Source organism: Polypterus senegalus, chromosome 11 (assembly GCF_016835505.1).
Source record: "Polypterus senegalus isolate Bchr_013 chromosome 11, ASM1683550v1, whole genome shotgun sequence".
NCBI classification, from domain to species: Eukaryota; Metazoa; Chordata; class Cladistia; order Polypteriformes; family Polypteridae; genus Polypterus; species Polypterus senegalus.
In genome coordinates, this window is record NC_053164.1 from 23,431,717 (window position 1) to 23,450,857 (window position 19,141).

The 19,141-nt window shown below is 39.8% G+C and overlaps 1 protein-coding gene across 1 annotated transcript in view; it reads right to left on the bottom strand.

The window, feature by feature from the left end:
- esrrd (estrogen-related receptor delta) overlaps positions 1–18,361 on the bottom strand; it is an 83,750-nt gene extending 65,389 nt beyond the window's left edge. The window contains exons 1-2 of the mRNA XM_039770107.1: positions 18,303–18,361; positions 12,600–12,991 (exon numbers count right to left, since the gene is read on the bottom strand). Coding sequence (XP_039626041.1) covers positions 12,600–12,991; positions 18,303–18,361 — 451 coding nt within the window. The remainder of the gene's footprint in view (positions 1–12,599; positions 12,992–18,302) is intronic.
- Between the last annotated feature and the right edge of the window lie 780 nt (positions 18,362–19,141).

Sequence of the window (19,141 nt, forward strand, 5' to 3'; positions counted from 1 at the left end):
TCTTTGAACGATTACAATCCTTTCCCTATACTTTGTATACGAGAAAGTAAAAAGTGAAGGACTGAGAATTACTCATCCGTTTTAGGCTTCAAATCATTTGGATGATATCTTAGAAAAATGTACAATGTAAGAATGACTTTACTTTGAAAAGGTAAAACACTAACAAGCCGTAAAATTAAATTAGATGTGCTATTGCCATGGATTGTTTTCAAATTATGCAACTGGGTTGGAACAAAAATCTGTAGCCACTGCAGCCTTCCAGGACTGACGTTGCTCACCCCTGTTGTGTAACAATAGCATGTGAAAACTTCCAAGGTGGTGAATACTCTTTATAGGAATTGTATCTCTGTGGTATTCAGTTTGTCATTAAATTATATTTTTACTACTATACAGCTCTGTTTTTCTCCCTGATTGACTATGGTAGGTACAGAAACACTTTTGAATACTTTTACTACACACTATAAATAATAATAATAATAATAATAATAATTCTTTACATTTATATAGCACTTTTCTAGTTACTGAAAGCACTTCAGTTAGTGGGGAGCCATGTCAACCAACACTAATGTGTAGCATCCACCTGGATGATGTGACGGCAGCCATTTTTGCGCCAATACACACACAACACAATAGCTATTAGGTGGTGAGAAAAAGTTAGCCGATTAGAGCCAGGGAATGATTAGGGGGCCAGAATGACCAGGCTCTGGTGAGCAATTTAGGCAGGACATTGGGATGTACCCTACTTTTTATGAAGGATGCTCAGGGATCTGTTATGACCACAGACAGTCAGGACCTCGGTTTTACGTCTCATCTGGAGGATTGTGCTATGTTCACAGCACAGTGTCCCAATCACTGCACTGAAGCATTGGGATCCACAGTCAGACCACAAGGTAAGTGCCCCCTGTTGGCCTCTCCAACTCCTCTTCCAGCAGCAACCCAATCTTTACCGTAGATGGTCTTCCATTTAAGTACTGGCCAGGTTTGAAAGTGCTTAGCTTCAGGTGGATGACCTCTTCTGAAGGGCAGGTGGTATGGCTAGATTAACACAAGAGATTCTCTTGCCTGCATCTTCACCTGGAATCCCTTCCATGGCAAGTTAAGATTTTGCCTCCATTGACAAATGTGTTTCACCACCTGCTGATACAAGCTAAGAACTGAACTTCTTTTCCACAACTGTGACAGCTTGGGCTGGCTGCATCTGGTATTCTTCCCTGAACCTGTGACCTGATAGCCATAACCAATGATGAGCCAGAAGTCGAGGGCATATTTTAAGCAACATGTAAAGTGGTGTCGCCTGGGGGTTTCAATATCAAACAATTTAACCAAAGCTCCAGATTGAATTGTTGCTCTCTCTCTCCAGGAATTTGACCAGAAACTATTAAGTACCCTTGACTGAAATACTCTCCCAGATGTCTTCATATGACACATTTCATCTCACACATTCACACCAGTATTAACTTAAACCTGACAGTTACAGCATTTTCAAAAATAAACTTAGAAATGATGACAAAAAGGAGAGTACTGAACTGCTTAAGCGGATCCTACAGAGTGGATGCAATTTTGATGGACACACCCAGTAAATGTTGGAGATTTGAGGGGATTAACTAAAGTGCACTGAAGCGTTTTATACTAAAACTAGCTGTGTAAGCCTGTGCTGTAAAAAACCTGGGCTACTAGAAACCATGGATTCTGGCACTTCAATCAATCAATCGCATCACTTGTGCATTAGCGGTTAAGCAAAGTTCTCTTTCCTCAGTGGTTTCATTTTGCCAACGCGCTCGCCCCCCGTTGTCTATCAATGGCTAAGCGAGTTTCTCTCTCCTCTAAGGTTTCGTTTTGAGGATGTGTTCGCCTTGCTTGTGTATTAGTGGCTAAGTGACTTTCTCTTTTCTCAGCAGTTTCACTTTGGTAACAGAGTCAATTTCTTTGAGGTTCATGCTGTAGCCTTGCACTTCTGGGCCGAACAGACACGCACACACTTCCACACGTAGACGTTTATATATAAGATACCTACAAAGATGAAACAGGGAGAGGGCTAGCAGACCGTTTCAAGAAGCACGTTAGAGCTGTTAAGATAAAAAGATCTTACGAAGCCTATTATAGAACACTTCACATCTCCTGATCATAGCCACACTGATCTCTCTGTTTGTGTTTTTCATGAGATTTGTCAGACTCCTTTCAAAGAAAGACAGAAGACGCTAAGCTCACTCTCACCCACACAGTTCTCCAACATTATTAATGCTTCCTTCATATTGTCTAATGGCAACTTTGGTCATCTACTCTCACCTTCTCCTTTCATCTGCCCTGGCTTTGTTCCTTCCTTCCCCTCCAATATCTGCTAGCTGCTCTTTCCTTTTCAGTGGCACACCAGATGAAAGACATACGTTGTGTCTTTAACTTTTTTTTCCTTTTTGGTGTGAGAATCACCTTTAACCTTCTTTTTACCTTTGCTGAGGTGTGCTAATGGAGCCTTCCCTATCTATACTGTACTATATTCTGCAAGGAGACCCGTTGGCGTAGTGTGTGCAAGAAATAAACTAAAAGTTCTTTTGAAGCCTGCATCATACAAACTCATATGATAAACTACATCTGCTGCAGAAAACAACACCATTTAAGGACAAAGGGTTTGCATCCATTAAGAACAAATGTACAGTTGTAATACTTGACAGGGAGCATCCTGGAACGTCACACAGAAATCAATTGGTCCAATGAAACCAGACTTCTCTAAATATCAGAAAACAGATTTCAACTGAAAACTGGGGCAGTTGCTCAATTGGTTATAATAGATTATTGACCATACTGTTAAATAAGATGTGGGGATGGACGCCTTAGGATGTTGGCAACAGAAAATCATTAGCCACACACGGTACGCTCTCATAAGCTGGATCATCATGCTCCAAGCTACTGGCGGGGTCTCTTCTAGTGCTTTGATGGACACATTGATGAGGTAGAGTTTAGTTTTAATGGACTTATGTGTTTGATCATGCTTGAGCGATGCCAGGCTTATTTCACCTAGTTTTGTGCTTACAATTGCATGCGACTGCAAAATAAAACCAATAGGAAGTGATAGGGGCCTGTCTTACAAATGGAGTAGTGTCGCTCTATATTTTAATAACACGACAAGACCCATCTTCTGACATTGGCTCGCTATGGCTACTGATGGCTTGTTTTTATGCTGTTAAAAATCTTTAAAACCTTGAGGCTCATAAAGATGCCCCATGTAACCAGTGTTACTGTTCTGATCCTGATGGGCGACAGCAGTATTTAAACAATGTACTCATTGTATAACATTCAGGTTCACTGACTGAGTTACACGATACATAAAGCGAAAACATTTCACCTTTTTTAGTTACTTTATCCAAGAATCAGTAATTACAGTTTTAGTTATTAAATATTTTTGTAATAATGACTTGTATTCAGAAATAATTGCAATAATAGAATGTGATTACATGTGTTAGTAGACTACATTAAATACCTGCTATTTAAGAGCACTTTACAATGTCATGTAGTTAAAAAAGCAGCCCAATTAGTGATGAACGATTCTCCAAGGATTTGTAATTTTTGAACGACTCTTTTTAGTGAATCATATGAACCGATTTGTAAACACGAGTACATCCATTCAGTGGAGCTCAATGGATCTGCCTGAATTATGGACTTTGACTCATTTGATTTGTGACGAGTCACTACCTGAGAATCAGTCTCACAATTCTCGATCATTTGATTCACAAATTAATGACTACCTGAGAATCAGTCTCAAGATTCTCGATTATTTGATTCGTGAAAAAATCACTACCTGAGAATCAGTCTCACAATTCTCGATCATTTGATTCACAAATTAATGACTACCTGAGAATCAGTCTCACAATTCTCGATCATTTGATTCACAAATTAATGACTACCTGAGAATCAGTCTCACAATTCTCGATCATTTGATTCACAAATTAATGACTACCTGAGAATCAGTCTCAAGATTCTCAATTATCTGATTCGTGAAAAAATCACTACCTGAGAATCAGTCTCACAATTCTCGATCATTTGATTCACAAATTAATCACTACCTGAGAATCAGTCTCAAGAGTCTCGATTATTTGATTCACACATCAATAATCATGAGTTGAACAATTCTCCTTCACTTGTAATTCTGTAATGAAATCTTATTTTAATAATGCATCTTAAATGTTTTATCATGCTTTGTGTATGGAAACAGGACAATAGCATATGAATTATGTCAAATACACAATTATACAATTAAAATGATTTATATCTTAATAAATGATATTATTTATATACACTCATATACAAATATCAAAATAATGCACAAATTGTTAAATTATATATTTGTGATGCAATCAGAGGGGAGAATGTCCCGTATATGCCAAACACCAAATGAATCAAAATAATCAATTCACTTAAAGGGGTAATTCGAAAGAATCGACTTAGTAAAGTGACTTGAAATGTCCAGCACTAAGCCCAAAAAGAGTTGTGGTGGCCCAGCAGTTTTCATACACAGAAGATTTTTTTTCTTATTTATTTATTAAAAGCAAGTATCATTCCACACAACCAAGTCAAGATTAACAAAAATAAATTCAACCCTCACCCAAGGGAAAGTGAGAAAGGCCAATAGCCAGAGTAAAATATTAAAAGTAGAAAAGAAGAAAGAGGATCCTTTCCACAATATACATGTTTATTCTAAAAGGTCATTAATTAGATCCTGCCAGTTTTTAAAATAGTTTTGAACAGTGCAAGACTTTGATTTTTTCCAAAAATCCCACTGATTTAAAAGAAATGAGTTAGGATTCATCCAGTTGAGCAAGATAAGTCTACGTGCTAGTAGTGAAGTAGAAGCAGTTAGAGTTTGTTTGTCCTTCTCCACTTTAAGCCCCTCTATGAGCCCACCAAACACAGCTGTTAGTGGATTAAGAGGGATTGTGACACCAAGGCTGTCTGATAGGCATTTAAAGATTTTGGTCCAGAATGATGTTAATTTGGTGCACATCCAAAACATGTGGCCTAATAAGGCTGAGGCTCGATTGCAATGTTCGCAGGTCAGATCTTGCCCTGGAAGCATTTTGGACAATTTTAAAAGAGATAGATGTGCTGAATAAAATATTTTAAGCTAAATAATTGTAGCCTTTCGCATATTGGGTTAGTGTGAATTCTGTGCATTGGCTGCCTTCCACTCCCTTTCTGAAATGTTAAGTAAGAGAGTCTTTTCCCACTGTACTCTGGGATTATTGAAAGGAAGGGACTTTAAAATGTTTTCAATACTGATTTCTAGAATTGAAATAGGTTGGAGGTGAGGTAAATTGGGCAAGAATCTATTTAGCAAAAGGTTTCTAATTTGAAAATAGTGAAAAAATTGTGTCGATAAGAAGTTAAATTTGAAGTGTAATTATTTGTAGGATGCCAAGACATTATCTATACACAATTCTCTAAATGATTAAATCCCGTAGGTTTTCCAAACAGGGCAGCACGGTGGCGCAGTGGGTATCGCTGCTGCCTCACAGAAGTGAGCTTTTTAATGTACTTTTATAGTTAACTTACCTAAAACAGCAGGAGAAGGTGCCATTTGCACATACACCCTTTTCTTGATGTTGTATTGGGGATCTGAGTGGCTGGCAGATGAGTAAAAGGCAAAAATATACAAAATATACAAATTGGTGTTATGGCTCTCAAGGTAAAATTGAAACAGTAAATTAATTTGCAATGGAGATTACATAAAATGTTTCTTTGTTTTAAGACAAACACATTTGCTGATTTGCCAAAACTTTTCAGTGGGAAATTCTGGGAGATTTGGGGAACTGGGAAATTTCAAAATTGTGTACAGCATGCTCTATTCAAGATTTCTCAATGGAGATTGAACTGTCCTGAAATTTAGTGTGCTAAATTTCAACAAAATGTGGTGTGGAGTTGTTTCATGTGGACAGACAGACAAAGCTATTGCAGTAGGTGCTTCTCATGCACCTAACAAGAGTGGAAACAGACAAAGATCGATACTAGGATGATAAGCATGAAACCTAAATTGTGAATTGAAGAATGTAGTGGAGAAGTTTATAATCAAAATAATTTCACATACCCAGATCCCAAACATAAAATGAAAGCCATAGTCAACAAACAAAAGAATTTATTGCCAAAAATCAGACTGAAACACTGATGAGAACTAGCTAGTCATTGTTTTGTTGTATCTACAAACCTGGGATTGCAGGAAGTGACCGGTGACCTTTATACCCTTGACCTGGTGAGGTCATGCACCACACACACCTGGTAGACCTTTTAGAACATCAGAACATTAGAACACTCTAGACGAGAACAGGCAATTCAGCTGAACAAAGCTAGCCAGTCCTGTCCACCTAAGTCTTCTAAAAAACCATCGTCACGTTTTGAAAGTCCCTAATGTCTCACTTTCTACCATGTTACTTGGTCACTTATGTCTTGAGCACTCCCTTGCATTTGAGAATCATGATGAAGATCACATCTTTGTGTGGACATGACTGATCAATTTGCCTAAAACCAATAGCTTAATTTTATGTCCATTTTTTTTACAAGATCCAAATAAGCTAGGATAACACGCAAATATTTTGTGACCACCAATGCTTACCTGTGATTGGGTGGGAGGGAAAGGTGGAAAGTTTTAAAAAGAAATTTGAGCTTTTCTGAGTAAAGTGTAAGTGCCAGTTTTGTTGTGGGTATGTAGGTGCACCTCTTCATCACAATACTGTGCAGTAACGGCCAATAGGATTTCTTATATCTCTTGTTTGTCTTCCTCCATGTGTGTAAGCGAATGCAGGCTTCTCCGTCTGAGGCAATAAAAAATTGAATCTGGCATTGGATTTTTCTTTCCTTGCAGGCCTCTCTCCATGATCTTTAGGATCCCAAGAGGCATTGCACAATAGTATGTGCATAGATATGCGTAGCTCCATTCATCCATCAACTTTCTATACTGCTTATCTAGTTTAGGGTTGTGGCAGGGCCGTTTGAAGGAATTTGGGGCCCCAAGCAAAATGGACATGGAGGCCCCCGCATGCGCGCGCGCGCAAAGGAACCACAGCATAGCCATACATATTTCTGCTAGCCTACCTGCTGCAAAATTGCACCATTTGTACAAGACAAGTAGAGCTATTTTATGTGTGTAATTTATCACTTACCACTGTCTTGTTTTTCTTATCCTCCTCTTCCTTTCTCTTCTTTCTTTTTGGCTTCCTGAAGCATAATTCGGCTTCATGACTGCTGAGGAAGTTTTGTATTTTGCCGGCAGCAGAGATCGCGTGGTTGGCTGGCTGCTGTCAGCGAGGGGCCCCTTGAGGGGATTCCGATAACAGTGTCATTGCACTTTACTGCATTCACTATCAATGGGCGCTCACACAGTTTGTCGCTGCATTTTATTCTTAACCAGTCGTTGTCTTGGGACCCCAGGCCAGCTCGGGGCCCCAAGCAATTGCTTAGTTTGCCTGCCTTGTCGCGACGGGCCTGGTTGTGGCAGGCTGTTACCTATCTTGGCAGCTTTGAGTACATAGTAAGGACTAACCTTGGACACGATGTCACACTCTTATCTGGCCAATTTAGACTTGCCAATTAATTTAATGTGCATGTGGTATGTGGAAAGAACACCCACACAGATAGTGAAAAGTGAAAGAGAAATATTTTGTCTAATAAGAATTCAAATCAAAAGTTTCCTTCTACATTATGCACAGAACTTTATTTATGCAGCACATTACTAATATGATATCATTTCAGATTACGCTTAGAAGGAGGAGACCAAACTAGATGATACAGTGTGGTCAAACTGATACATTGGCATTGGGGTTTGCTTTGAACAGCACTGTTATAAAAGGTAACACTAATAATAATAATTTTATGAAAAAACCTGCTTAATGCAATTCAAGGTCATGACGGACCAGATAGCCTAGTCCAGCAGCATTGGGTGCTCATTAGGAAACACCACTGGGCAAGGTACCAGTCCACTGCATGGCACAATCAAACACTCATCCACACTAACACAGCTGGAAATTTGGAATCGCCATTTAAACAAACACACATAGCCTTGGGTATGAGGGAAAAAAACTGGAATACCAGAAGGAAAATCTCCACAGGAACACTGGGAGAGCATGCACATGTGACATAGAAGATAACCAGAGCAATAAATCTCTGAGACAACTGTGCTAGGCATTGTGTCACCATATTGCCTCACTAGAAAAGATCTCTCTATTATATAAAAAAAATCCTGGGACGAGACGAGACATTTTTCAGAGAGATAATTTCAAGTCCCGCAAGACGAGACTTTGTGCCAAGAGATTTAACCAGGCCCAGGGCAGGAAATAAAAGACAAAGAGTAGAAGACAAAGTAGAACGTCGTAAAGAGATTCAAAAATGTTGGCGCGATACACATGCAGAGCAGGTTAGAGATAATGGAAGTACTAAAATTCAAAAGTCCCAAAATAATGATAGCAAAGATTGCATTACCGCAAACAAATGGAAATTATTACTCAGTGAAATAACGGAACAGTAAAAACAGATTGAATATATGGACATACGTAGGTGATATGACACAAATATGTAGATATTGTTCGGATTTAAACTTTAAGTTGGAGACTTGTAGATCGTCTAATTTGTGTTGCCATCTGGGAAAAGTAGTGTTTCTTCCCAATGAAGAGGCGTATCTGCGAGAATTAAAAGATTTGTTGTTTGGTGAAAGTGAAATCTACATACTGTACGCAAGCGGCAGAGATATGAAGTGGCTGGTGCATACCGCAGCTCAGGGGGTTGGCGAGCGAAGCCCCCTAATCTTATATAAAAATAAAATTGACTGACTTGTCCGTAATTCAACAGCTAATTAATGGGTAGATGTTGTTGGGTTTAATTTATATGACTTTGTTTTCCTGTTGGTTTAAACAAATCTTTGTCTTTATGTGCATTCACTATGTAGTTGGTCATTTGTAATTGCATTTACCTGTGAAGAGCACTATGAGCCTGCACTAAGTGAAGAACACTTTACAAAATAAACTGAATTGAATTGAGCTGCACATCCTTGACTTATGAACTGAACAATCTGACAGTTCCACAACGTTTACAAAAAAAGGCTCCAAGTCTACTTTGATGCCACCTCCAATTAGCTGGCCCAACTTGGCACTGACCAAATAGCTCAAGTGATAAAACAGCATTTCAATTCAGATTTATTTGCTTAGCAGATGCCGTTATTCAAAGGGACTCACAAAAGATGTCAACCTAATCAAGCAAACATTCATCTGGGGGACCGTTCTGGAACAAGTTTTAGAGGACAAGTGGACAAAATTGATGATCACATGTGAAGAGCTCAGAACAAAATGCAAGTGAGTTACAATTCCTTGGTTACAAAAACCTCACCACTAATATCAGTTAGACATCAAACACACTGAGGGAGTCAGCAGTTTTGACGGAGGTGGGCGGCTCGTTCTACCAGATACAGTTGAAGCCACACTTGAAAAGAGTCTGGATTGGCATGTGATGACAAGCAGTGATGGCATCACCAGAAGCTGATTATCAGCAGATCTGAGCAGTCAAGAAAGAGCACAGGAGCTCACGAGGGTCTCCATACAGATAGGCGTTGACCCAGAGGCAGCCTTAGGGATATTTAGGGCCTACGGCTGACCAACCCCACTCGGGGCTGGTTACATCAAATGCTGTTACCGTTATGCGTGGACTGTATAAAATTTAATAAAAATAATGTTAAAATACAACGGATTTTCTCATTACAGTACTCAACAAAATTTTTGCAAGATAACATGTGGAGTTTATCAAAATATAGCGATATAATCTATTAAAAGAGTGTGCCACGATGGCGTCAACAGTGGTACGGCTAAACCAGTAATAAAATGTTGCTGCGTGTTCCACTACCAAACACTTCCCGCACTTCAACGAGGCCTACTGAAGCAAACTGAACCAAAGACTCAATTAAGAAACGATGGTAGGCTCTCTGGACACGAATGAGTCATGAGCGACAAACCATCACTTGTTCCCAAGACAAGACAGAAACCAACCAAGTGACTAATGGGCTATACCTATTTTAGGATTGGATTATACTGGCCACCCTTTTCAGGTGATGAAGGTGGACTATGGAATATTCTCAAAGACGTACATGTACGGAAGTGACATTGAAGAGGGATTTTAAAAGGGTTCCTCTTAGAAAAATCTCAAATATATACATACTGGAGAATATAACTTGACAAATCCGCTCGAATGGGACACGCGGACCTCAAAAGCAGGGCTCCCTTAGGCGTGGAGCCTGGGGCGGTCGCTCCACTTGCCACCCCCAAACGTTGCTCTTGTGTTGACCCATTGACTACTCCAGGGGTTAGCAACCTGTGGGACGTGTGCCAAGCGTGACACGCGCAATGATTTTCAATGGTACTCTGATTGAACTGAAATATAGTAAAAAAAATATATATATTTTAATTACACTGCACGTGTTCACACCGTCATCTACGTTTTGCGCATGCAACTCACATGTAAATGGAAACCATGTGTTCAATGCAGGCTGTGGTACGTTAAAACAAACTTGTTATTACTTAGTAATATACTGCCTTAAAATGACTCATAAAAATGATGTTTGCCCTTTTCAAGACTCTTGGATAAATTAATATAGACTTGTACAACAAAAGGATCGTGCCGTGTGTGCGTTACGCTGTGAAAGTGTTGCATGTCGTACGTCAAGTGTACGAAGACTTTATCAAACTTAGCATCAGTCCATGTTTAAAAACTCTGATGAGAAAAGTGAAGCTTTAAGAAACAAACTACTTATTGTAGTCAAATAACTGGAAACAAAAGTAAAGCCACTGAATGTAGTTATAAAATTGATTCGCATTAATTGATCAATAATAAAAGAATGATTAATCATATTAGAATTCTTGATCATTTTTTCTTATTCAAACTATGTATTTTGAATTGAAAAAACTTGTAATTTATAATTTGTCATACAATTTTTAATAATTGTGTTGAAAATTAAAATTTGACAAAACATTCTTTTCACATATGATCCTATGTATTTTAAAATTTCGAATGAGCAATAATATAAGATCTGGTTTTAATGGGCTTTGAAAGTATATACTTTTGAATTTATAAAAGTACTAGGAGGCTTTGCCCCCTGCTCGCTTTACTCGCCAATCCCCGTTCCTTTGCTACACGCTAGCCTCTTTGTGGTTCTGCCACTCGCGTATGAGGATGCGGATGTACAATTTAAACAGATTTTTATTTTAATGGGAATTGTTACATATGCGTCAATGCAACGTATAACTGCCTCTGGTTGAATTTCGTTTCCTTCTCTCTATTAAATAAAATGACTTTTACAAATGTTTGTCTCTGAGATTTGTTAATTGCCTTTGGAAAAGCTGTTCTAACGGGAAACTGTTAGGGTTTTAATACTAAAGACATAACAAGATCTCCTTTGTTGTCTAATGTTATCTGCGAAAGATGTACTACATTACCTATCTTGGATACATCCTTGTTTCTACAGTAATTTGTGCTGCAGAAGACGGTGTTAACGGTTGTAGATATTCTTTGTGATATTGTAAGTTGATGTTTTCATCTTCCGCACGATCACCACCAACTGTTTCAGCATAGTCTATTGATAATGCATTTAACCAATTTGTTGTGTAACCGAGTGACATTTTTGATGTTAATTCGTTAGACTTCATTGTTTCTTGTTGCTAGGATTGCCCGTGTACTCATTTTATCTGTTGATACCTCTTTGTGATGAAAATCTTCAATAAGATTTGGACATAATACATCTTCTTTGATTGGGAACTTAAAGTGAGGAAAACGTTAAAATTTATAAGAGCTGAGAGCGCAGGAAGTGTGTCTGTCAAAAACATTCACACGAATGAGAGCTGAGAGGACCGTGGTCTTGTTTGAAAATGTTTGAGAGGAGGGTGGGACTTGACAAAATCTCTCTTCCAAAAAGTCTCGTCTCCAAGAAGTCTTATTGCGTCGAAGGATTTTTTTATACAGTATAATATAGAGTTATACTTTTGAAGCCCATTATAACCAGACCAATTCCGATACTATATATACCAAAATTGGTAGAATTATGTCGACACGCGGAATAACATTGTAACATATGTTCAGCACGACACCACTGAAGTGAGCCAATACAGTGATCTGAAAAGAGGAGCAACATGTGCCCACCTTGGCTGGTTAAACACCAGACGTGCCACTGTGACACATGCCGGTACTCTTGGCCAGCAGTACTCCAGTCGTGACAAGACCAAAGTCTGGACCAGGAGTTGTGGTAAATAATCTCAGGGAAAGCCCGGAGTTTAACTGCCATTTACAGCTCCTGGGTTCAACCCCTGGACTTGGGTTTGCTGTGAGTTTTGCTACGCTTGGCCAAATGACCATTTGAACTGTGTTGCAAACATTTCCATGTGGATAACAATTAAAACACAGTCCCAAAGTTTTCTTATCTGTAGTCATTTTCTTGATGCACACTTGCACAGTGCAGTTTATTAAGATCATATGGTGGAGCTTTTCTGATATAACACACCACACAGCAGCATAAATAATAAACTGAGGTGCTACCACAAATCATAAACACTACATGAATGCTTAGTTTAAGAGAAATGAGGTACCTTGAATAGTCCTCTTAAAGAACGCCTTGCATGCTTCGCATGATGCCACCCCATAATGGTAGCCTGATGCCAGGTCTCCACAGACCAGGCAGAGTCGCTTTGATCCTGAGCTCAGGGCTGATGAGTAGACTCTCTCTTGGACATGGTGGGCAGCAGACAAGACAGGCCTGATTTGTTCAGCCCCGTACCTTCGGTCATCACAGGAGTCGGGCAGGGGACAAAGAGGACTGGGCGAGTCGGGCTCCAAAGAGTGCCGCCGAGACATCAGGCTGCTGCCTCCGCCGCTGCTGTCAGAGAGCTCACCCGGGCTGAACTGTGCCAGGCTGTCCAGGGTGAAGCTCGGGCTGAAGGGCTCAGTTTTGAGAAATGGCACATCGTCTGTGGAATGGGCACTAGGAAAAGAAAAAAAATAAATCAAAGATGCACCGGGGATTGAAATATTATTGTTGTGACAGAGAACTTCAGAAGAGTCTCAATGACACAAGAGAATGAAAGAAGAAAACATGGGGCACAGAAACTACCACCGAAAAACCCAGCTGGCAGTGGCTATTACTTTTTCAACAACAACTTCCATCCATCCATTATCCAACCCTCTATATCTTAACTACAGGGTCACAGGGGTCTGCTGGAGCCAATCTCAGCCAACACAGGGCGCCAGGCAGGAAACAAACCCTGGGCAGGGCACCAGCCCACCGCAGGGTGCGCACACACACACACACCAAGCACACACTAGGGTCAATTCAGAATCGCCAATCCACCTAACGTGAATGTCTTTGAACTATGGGAGGAAACCGGAGAACCCGGTGGAAACCCACGCAGACACAGGGAGAACATGCAAACTCTATACAGGGAGGACCCGGGAAGCAAACCCGGGTCTCCTAACTACGAGGCAGCAGCGTTAACCATTGCGCCACCGTGCCTCCCCTTCAATAACAACAAAAAAATAATTTAATAACAAATCAAAGGTCACTTTTATGGGAGATTCATCCAAATATTCAGAATAAAACACCAGCATTTCACTGATGGTCGTGATCAGTGGTGGTTTTTGATATGGGCGACATGGGCCGTTGCCCAGGGAGGCATCGTGGTGGGGGGATTCTCCCGTATGAAGCTGACGCCAGCTCAATGCGTGTGCTCACTCTGTTCTTTATCACAGGTTAGTAAATTCGCCATAATTGGATTGCACATTGGCTTTAAAACGGTAAAATATCGTCAATGAGATTTTGAACATATTGATAAAATGATTTGAGTTAGTAAGAGTTTTTTTGTATGGATATATACGTTTGCGTGCTAACTTACTAATGCAAATGACTCGCGTAGTGGAGAGTGGTAGGTGGGGAAAGTTAACCCGAAATAATAAACTGACTGCAGCTCTGAGAGAAAAAGTTTATGCAGTTGTTAGTGACCTGGTGAACTGATAACTGGGGATGGTACTAAAATGAAAATTCTTTACACTATAACAAAATACACTCACCTAAAGGATTATTAGGAACACCTGTTCAATTTCTCATTAATGCAATTATCTAATCAACCAATCACATGGCAGTTGCTTCAAAGGGGTGTGGTCCTGGTCAAGACAATCTCCTGAACTCCAAACTGAATGTCAGAATGGGAAAGAAAGGTGATTTAAGCAATTTTGAGCGTGGCATCGTTGTTGGTGCCAGACGGGCGGTCTGAGTATTTCACAATCTGCTCAGTTACTGGGATTTTCACGCACAACCATTTCTAGGGTTTACAAAGAATGGTGTGAAAAGGGAAAAACATCCAGTATGTGGCAGTCCTGTGGCGAAAATGCCTTGTTGATGCTAGAGGTCAGAGGAGAATGAATGGACCGACTGATTCAAGCTGATAGAAGAGCAACTTTGACTGAAATAACCACTCGTTACAACCGAGGTATGCAGCAAAGCATTTGTGAAGCCACAACACGCACAACCTTGAGGCGGATGGGCTACAACAGCAGAAGACCCCACCGGGTACCACTCATCTCCACTACAAATAGGAAAAAGAGGCTACAATTTGCACAAGCTCACCAAAATTGGACAGCTGAAACTGCAAAAATGTTGCCTGGTCTGATAAGTCTCGATTTCTGTTGAGACATTCAATTGGTAGAGTCAGAATTTGGCGTAAACAGAATGAGAACAAGGATCCATCATGCCTTGTTACCACTGTGCAGGCTGGTGGTGGTGGTGTAATGGTGAGGGGATGTTTTCTTGGCACACTTTAGGCCCCTTAGTGCCAATTGGGCATCGTTTAAATGCCACGGGCTACCTGAGCATTGTTTCTGACCATGTCCATCCCTTCATGACCCCCATGTACCCATCCTCTGATGGCTACTTCCAGCAGGATAATGCACCATGTCACAAAGCTCGAATCATTTCAAATTGGTTTCTTGAACATGACAATGAGTTCACTGTACTAAAATGGCCCCACAGTCACCAGATCTCAACCCAATAGAGCATCTTTGGGATGTGGTGGAACGGGAGCTTCGTGCCCTGGATGTGCATCCCACAAATCTCCATCAACTGCAAGATGCTATCCTATCAATATGGGCCAACATTTCTAAAGAATGCTTTCAGCACCTTGTTGAATCAATGCCACGTAGAATTAAGGCAGTTCTGAAGGCGAAAGGGGTCAAACACCGTATTAGTATGGTGGTCCTAATAATCCTTTAGGTGAGGGTATTTTGGTGCTGTATAAATGTAAAATTAGATTTTGTCTCTGTTAGATATTACATTTCCAATAGTTTGTCTTATTGCACTGATTTAGTTCAGTGTTTATTAGAACGCTGGGGGCCGAGCAGGGATGCTTGGGGGCGGTGGGTTACCAGAGGGGTGTTTGCCCAGGGTCCCAAACAGGCTAGGACCGGCCCTGGTCATGATGGTGGTAGAATTCCACCAGTTAGAAATCCTGAGTGTCATTAGATGAAAGTGGTGCCATTTTAAGGAACTGGCAATTTCGGCATAAGAGGAACTTAAAAGGAGTATTTGCATCAGTAATTAACTCAAATACTTTAATGCTTTGTGTGTCTTGTGTCACAACAACAACAACATTCATTTCTATATCGCATTTTCATACAAATGATGTCGCTCAAAGTGCTTTATAAGATGAAGAAAGAAAAAGAAAAATATAAAAATAAGATTAGGCAATACTAATTAAGAAAGAATCAAAGTCAGGTCCGATAGCCAGAGAGGACAGAAAAAGCAAGAAAACACTCCAGAGGGCTGGAGAAAAAATCAAATAAAATCTGCAGGGGTTCCGAGGCCACAAGACCACCCAGCCCCTCTGGACATTCTACCTGACATGAATGATCTCAGTCCGTCCTCATGGCTTTTAGGGTTCACATGGAAGAACTTGATCACATTTTGCATTGCATTGTAATCATTGAAATAAACTGTATTCTTAATTCAAAACTAATGTTTTCAATTTTTACAATTTCATACTGAAATATCAAAGAGAGGGAGGGAGCAGATGCTGATAGCACATCGCAGCATCCACCACATGATGAACCACCCGGATTGTGACCAGAGTGCAGCGGGTGGCACCTCAGCACCACACTGGTACAGCGTGAAGTTTTCTACAGTGGCTGGAGTGCCAATCCTGCCACCAGTCCCCAAGAGTTCCCTGTAAGTTGCAGGACCTGCTTGTAGAGCTCAGTGCAGGTTAACGTCATACCCAGGATGAAGAAATTGCAGGTTAAGGGCCAAATGGAGTAGAGTCACATTTACCGGATTCAAACCGGCGACCTTCTGATTGCTGGCACAGATCGCTAGCCTCAGAGCCACCACTCGGCTCTGTAAAAGAATACAAGTGCCTTTGAAATGATGATGGACTTTATTGTTTGGCTGATTCCTCTTTTTTTAGGGTGACCTATAACATTTTATATACAACTAGTTACATCTCTTTTGTTTTGCTCCACTGAACAACAGGGAGGGGAAGTGACAGGCAGCAGGATTTGAACCCACCGCCCCAGAGTTTGCAGCTCAAAGTCTTAACCACTCCACCACACTGACTGCAACTTTACTTACAGCTGACATTCGGAGTTACAGGTACATAAAGCGCCTGTGGTGAGTTTGTGTGATGTGGGGTTTCACCACATTTGTATTCATTCATGATTTGTAAGACATTTGGGATTGAAATATCTGCTAAATGTACAGTACAGTAAATAAAAGAGAGGACTTTGTTACTCACCCAGTCACTTCACAACTGTTTTTGTGTGGGTGACTTCAAGATATGTGTAGAGAAGGAAGCTCCAAGCAGGTGAAGGAAGAGTTTATGATGAAACCACAAGCTACTAACAGAGTCCAGAATTGTTATGGCTTACAATCTGCATGGAGGGTTTTATATTTGGTCTTTTAGTTTATCTGTCTGTTTGTCTAGTAGTTAACCTTTAATAAAATGAACACTCATTCCCCAGAGCCAAATCCATATGGACAACAAACAGAGACTAAAATTTGGGTCCCATATGGATGGATGGCCCATTAAGTTGTGAACCCAAAGATCATATGGGGGCTCACATGGGTAAGTAAACTGTCACTGATTGCCAGGTACAGGTGTAATGGGAGCAGCAAAATCTGAACGGGTTTAAAATCATTTAAAATAATGAAAGATTTCTTAATGTACATTTATTTATTTGACTGACACCTTTATCCAAGGCAACGTAAAACATTCGAGATACATTTCTTTGGTTGTTGTTGTTTTTGTTTTTGTCCAAATGACAGGCTGAAGTGACTTTCTCAGTGTCACACAATGTCTGTAGTGGGATCTGAACCCACAACCTCAGGATCTGAAGACCAAAGCCTTAACCAACTAAGCAATAATTTATTAAAAGAACATCAAAACTTTTTTTTTTACATTAAACTGTGCAGGATTGAATTTGCTAGATAAGGCAATTTAATTTGAGTGAGATGGTTAAAAGATTGGCACAATTTAAATCACATTACTTGACAAAAGTTAAGTGTAAAAAATTCTTTTGCTGCTGCTTATATGTTTATTAGTGATACTTGGTGCCATACCGGTTTCCTTTCCGGGACAGCTTCTATTGTGTAAACAGTTGATTCATATAAAAGTAATGAAGATGACAAAGAAATTGTATATTATATATATATATATATATATATATATATATATATATATGTATATATATATATATATGTGTGTGTGTTTCGTTTGTATGTATATGTATATATACTGTATACATATTGCATAATTACATACATGCGTATACAAAATGAATCTGTATATTATAGTATATAAATGAATTACAGACGCTTTACTCTGTACTGTAGCTACCAGATAACTTTATAAAGCAGTCGCAAAAAGGAATACCACTTATACTGTCAATTGTAATAATTCCCAATATGGATTGCAGTTACTTTCCAAAACTGATACACTGTCAGTTTTTCATTTTTCGCGAGTAAATACAGTTTATTACACTAATAGCTGTAAAAAATATGAAAAACAGCATTTCAATACTACCGCACGCGTGTCCTTAAGTCTAAATGTTGATTCACAGCTGTATTACTACTACCATAATACGTACACATGCGTGCACAATTGCTCTTTTCGGGGCTTTTATGTATAAAGATCTGGACATACGTGACTGAATAATCTTACAAAATAAACATTTCGGTATAACTGTAAATACAGGCAGATAGTAAAGTGAATTTCATGAAGCCGCCGGTAAGTTTCGAGATTGGTACTCACTGGTTGTAACGGCTCAGGCAGCTGAGATCCTCGCCCAGACAGAAGTGCTTCAGATTCATGGCTCACGTGCCTACAGCAGCTCAAGCCTCAGGTCGGAGGTCCGGTGACTGTCCGCGGACTGCGGCGATAATCAAATAAGTTCCTGAGCTCTGCATCCGTCCTGAACCTGCCAGGCGCTTATGAATATTAATCAAGTGCTGCGGGGCGGAGCCAAGCGGACTCCGCCTCAAGCCGCCACCTGGGATTCCCCAAATACAGATTTCGCTTCTTCGGGTTTGATGTCCCTCAAGCTGGCCACGAATCCCGTACCAGAAAAAAAAAAAAAAAAAGCAGGGCCATACTGTAGCGGACCAGAAGCAAAAACAATTCCCATTTTATTTTTCAGCACTGTAATCTTTCTAAAGAAGTATGCAGTGAACACTCGCGCCTAGAGTTTCTGTTCTGCACAATTCACTTTGTGTAACGTGTTTGACGTTAAATTAGTTACTGTCGTTTTCGAAAACGAACTCAAAAAGATGAATTTATTTTGCCATATTATACTTAGTAAATTTCCTTCTCGATAAAGCTTGTATTTTACAGTTTAACTATTTTATTTTATTTTGTGGTATTACCTGGCAGATTTCCTACTGGAAAAAATGTTATCAGATTTCATTGTTTGATTTCACTCATTTAAATGTATTGAATACAATAAATCCTGCCAAAGAAAAATCATTATGATTTGTACAGTACCTATTTTATTTTTTAAACATTATAACCCTACATATTATATTCGATGACTAATCTCACTTAAGTAATTGTTTGAAGAGACCCCAGCAACAGCGAGTCTTCTTTCGTTAGGA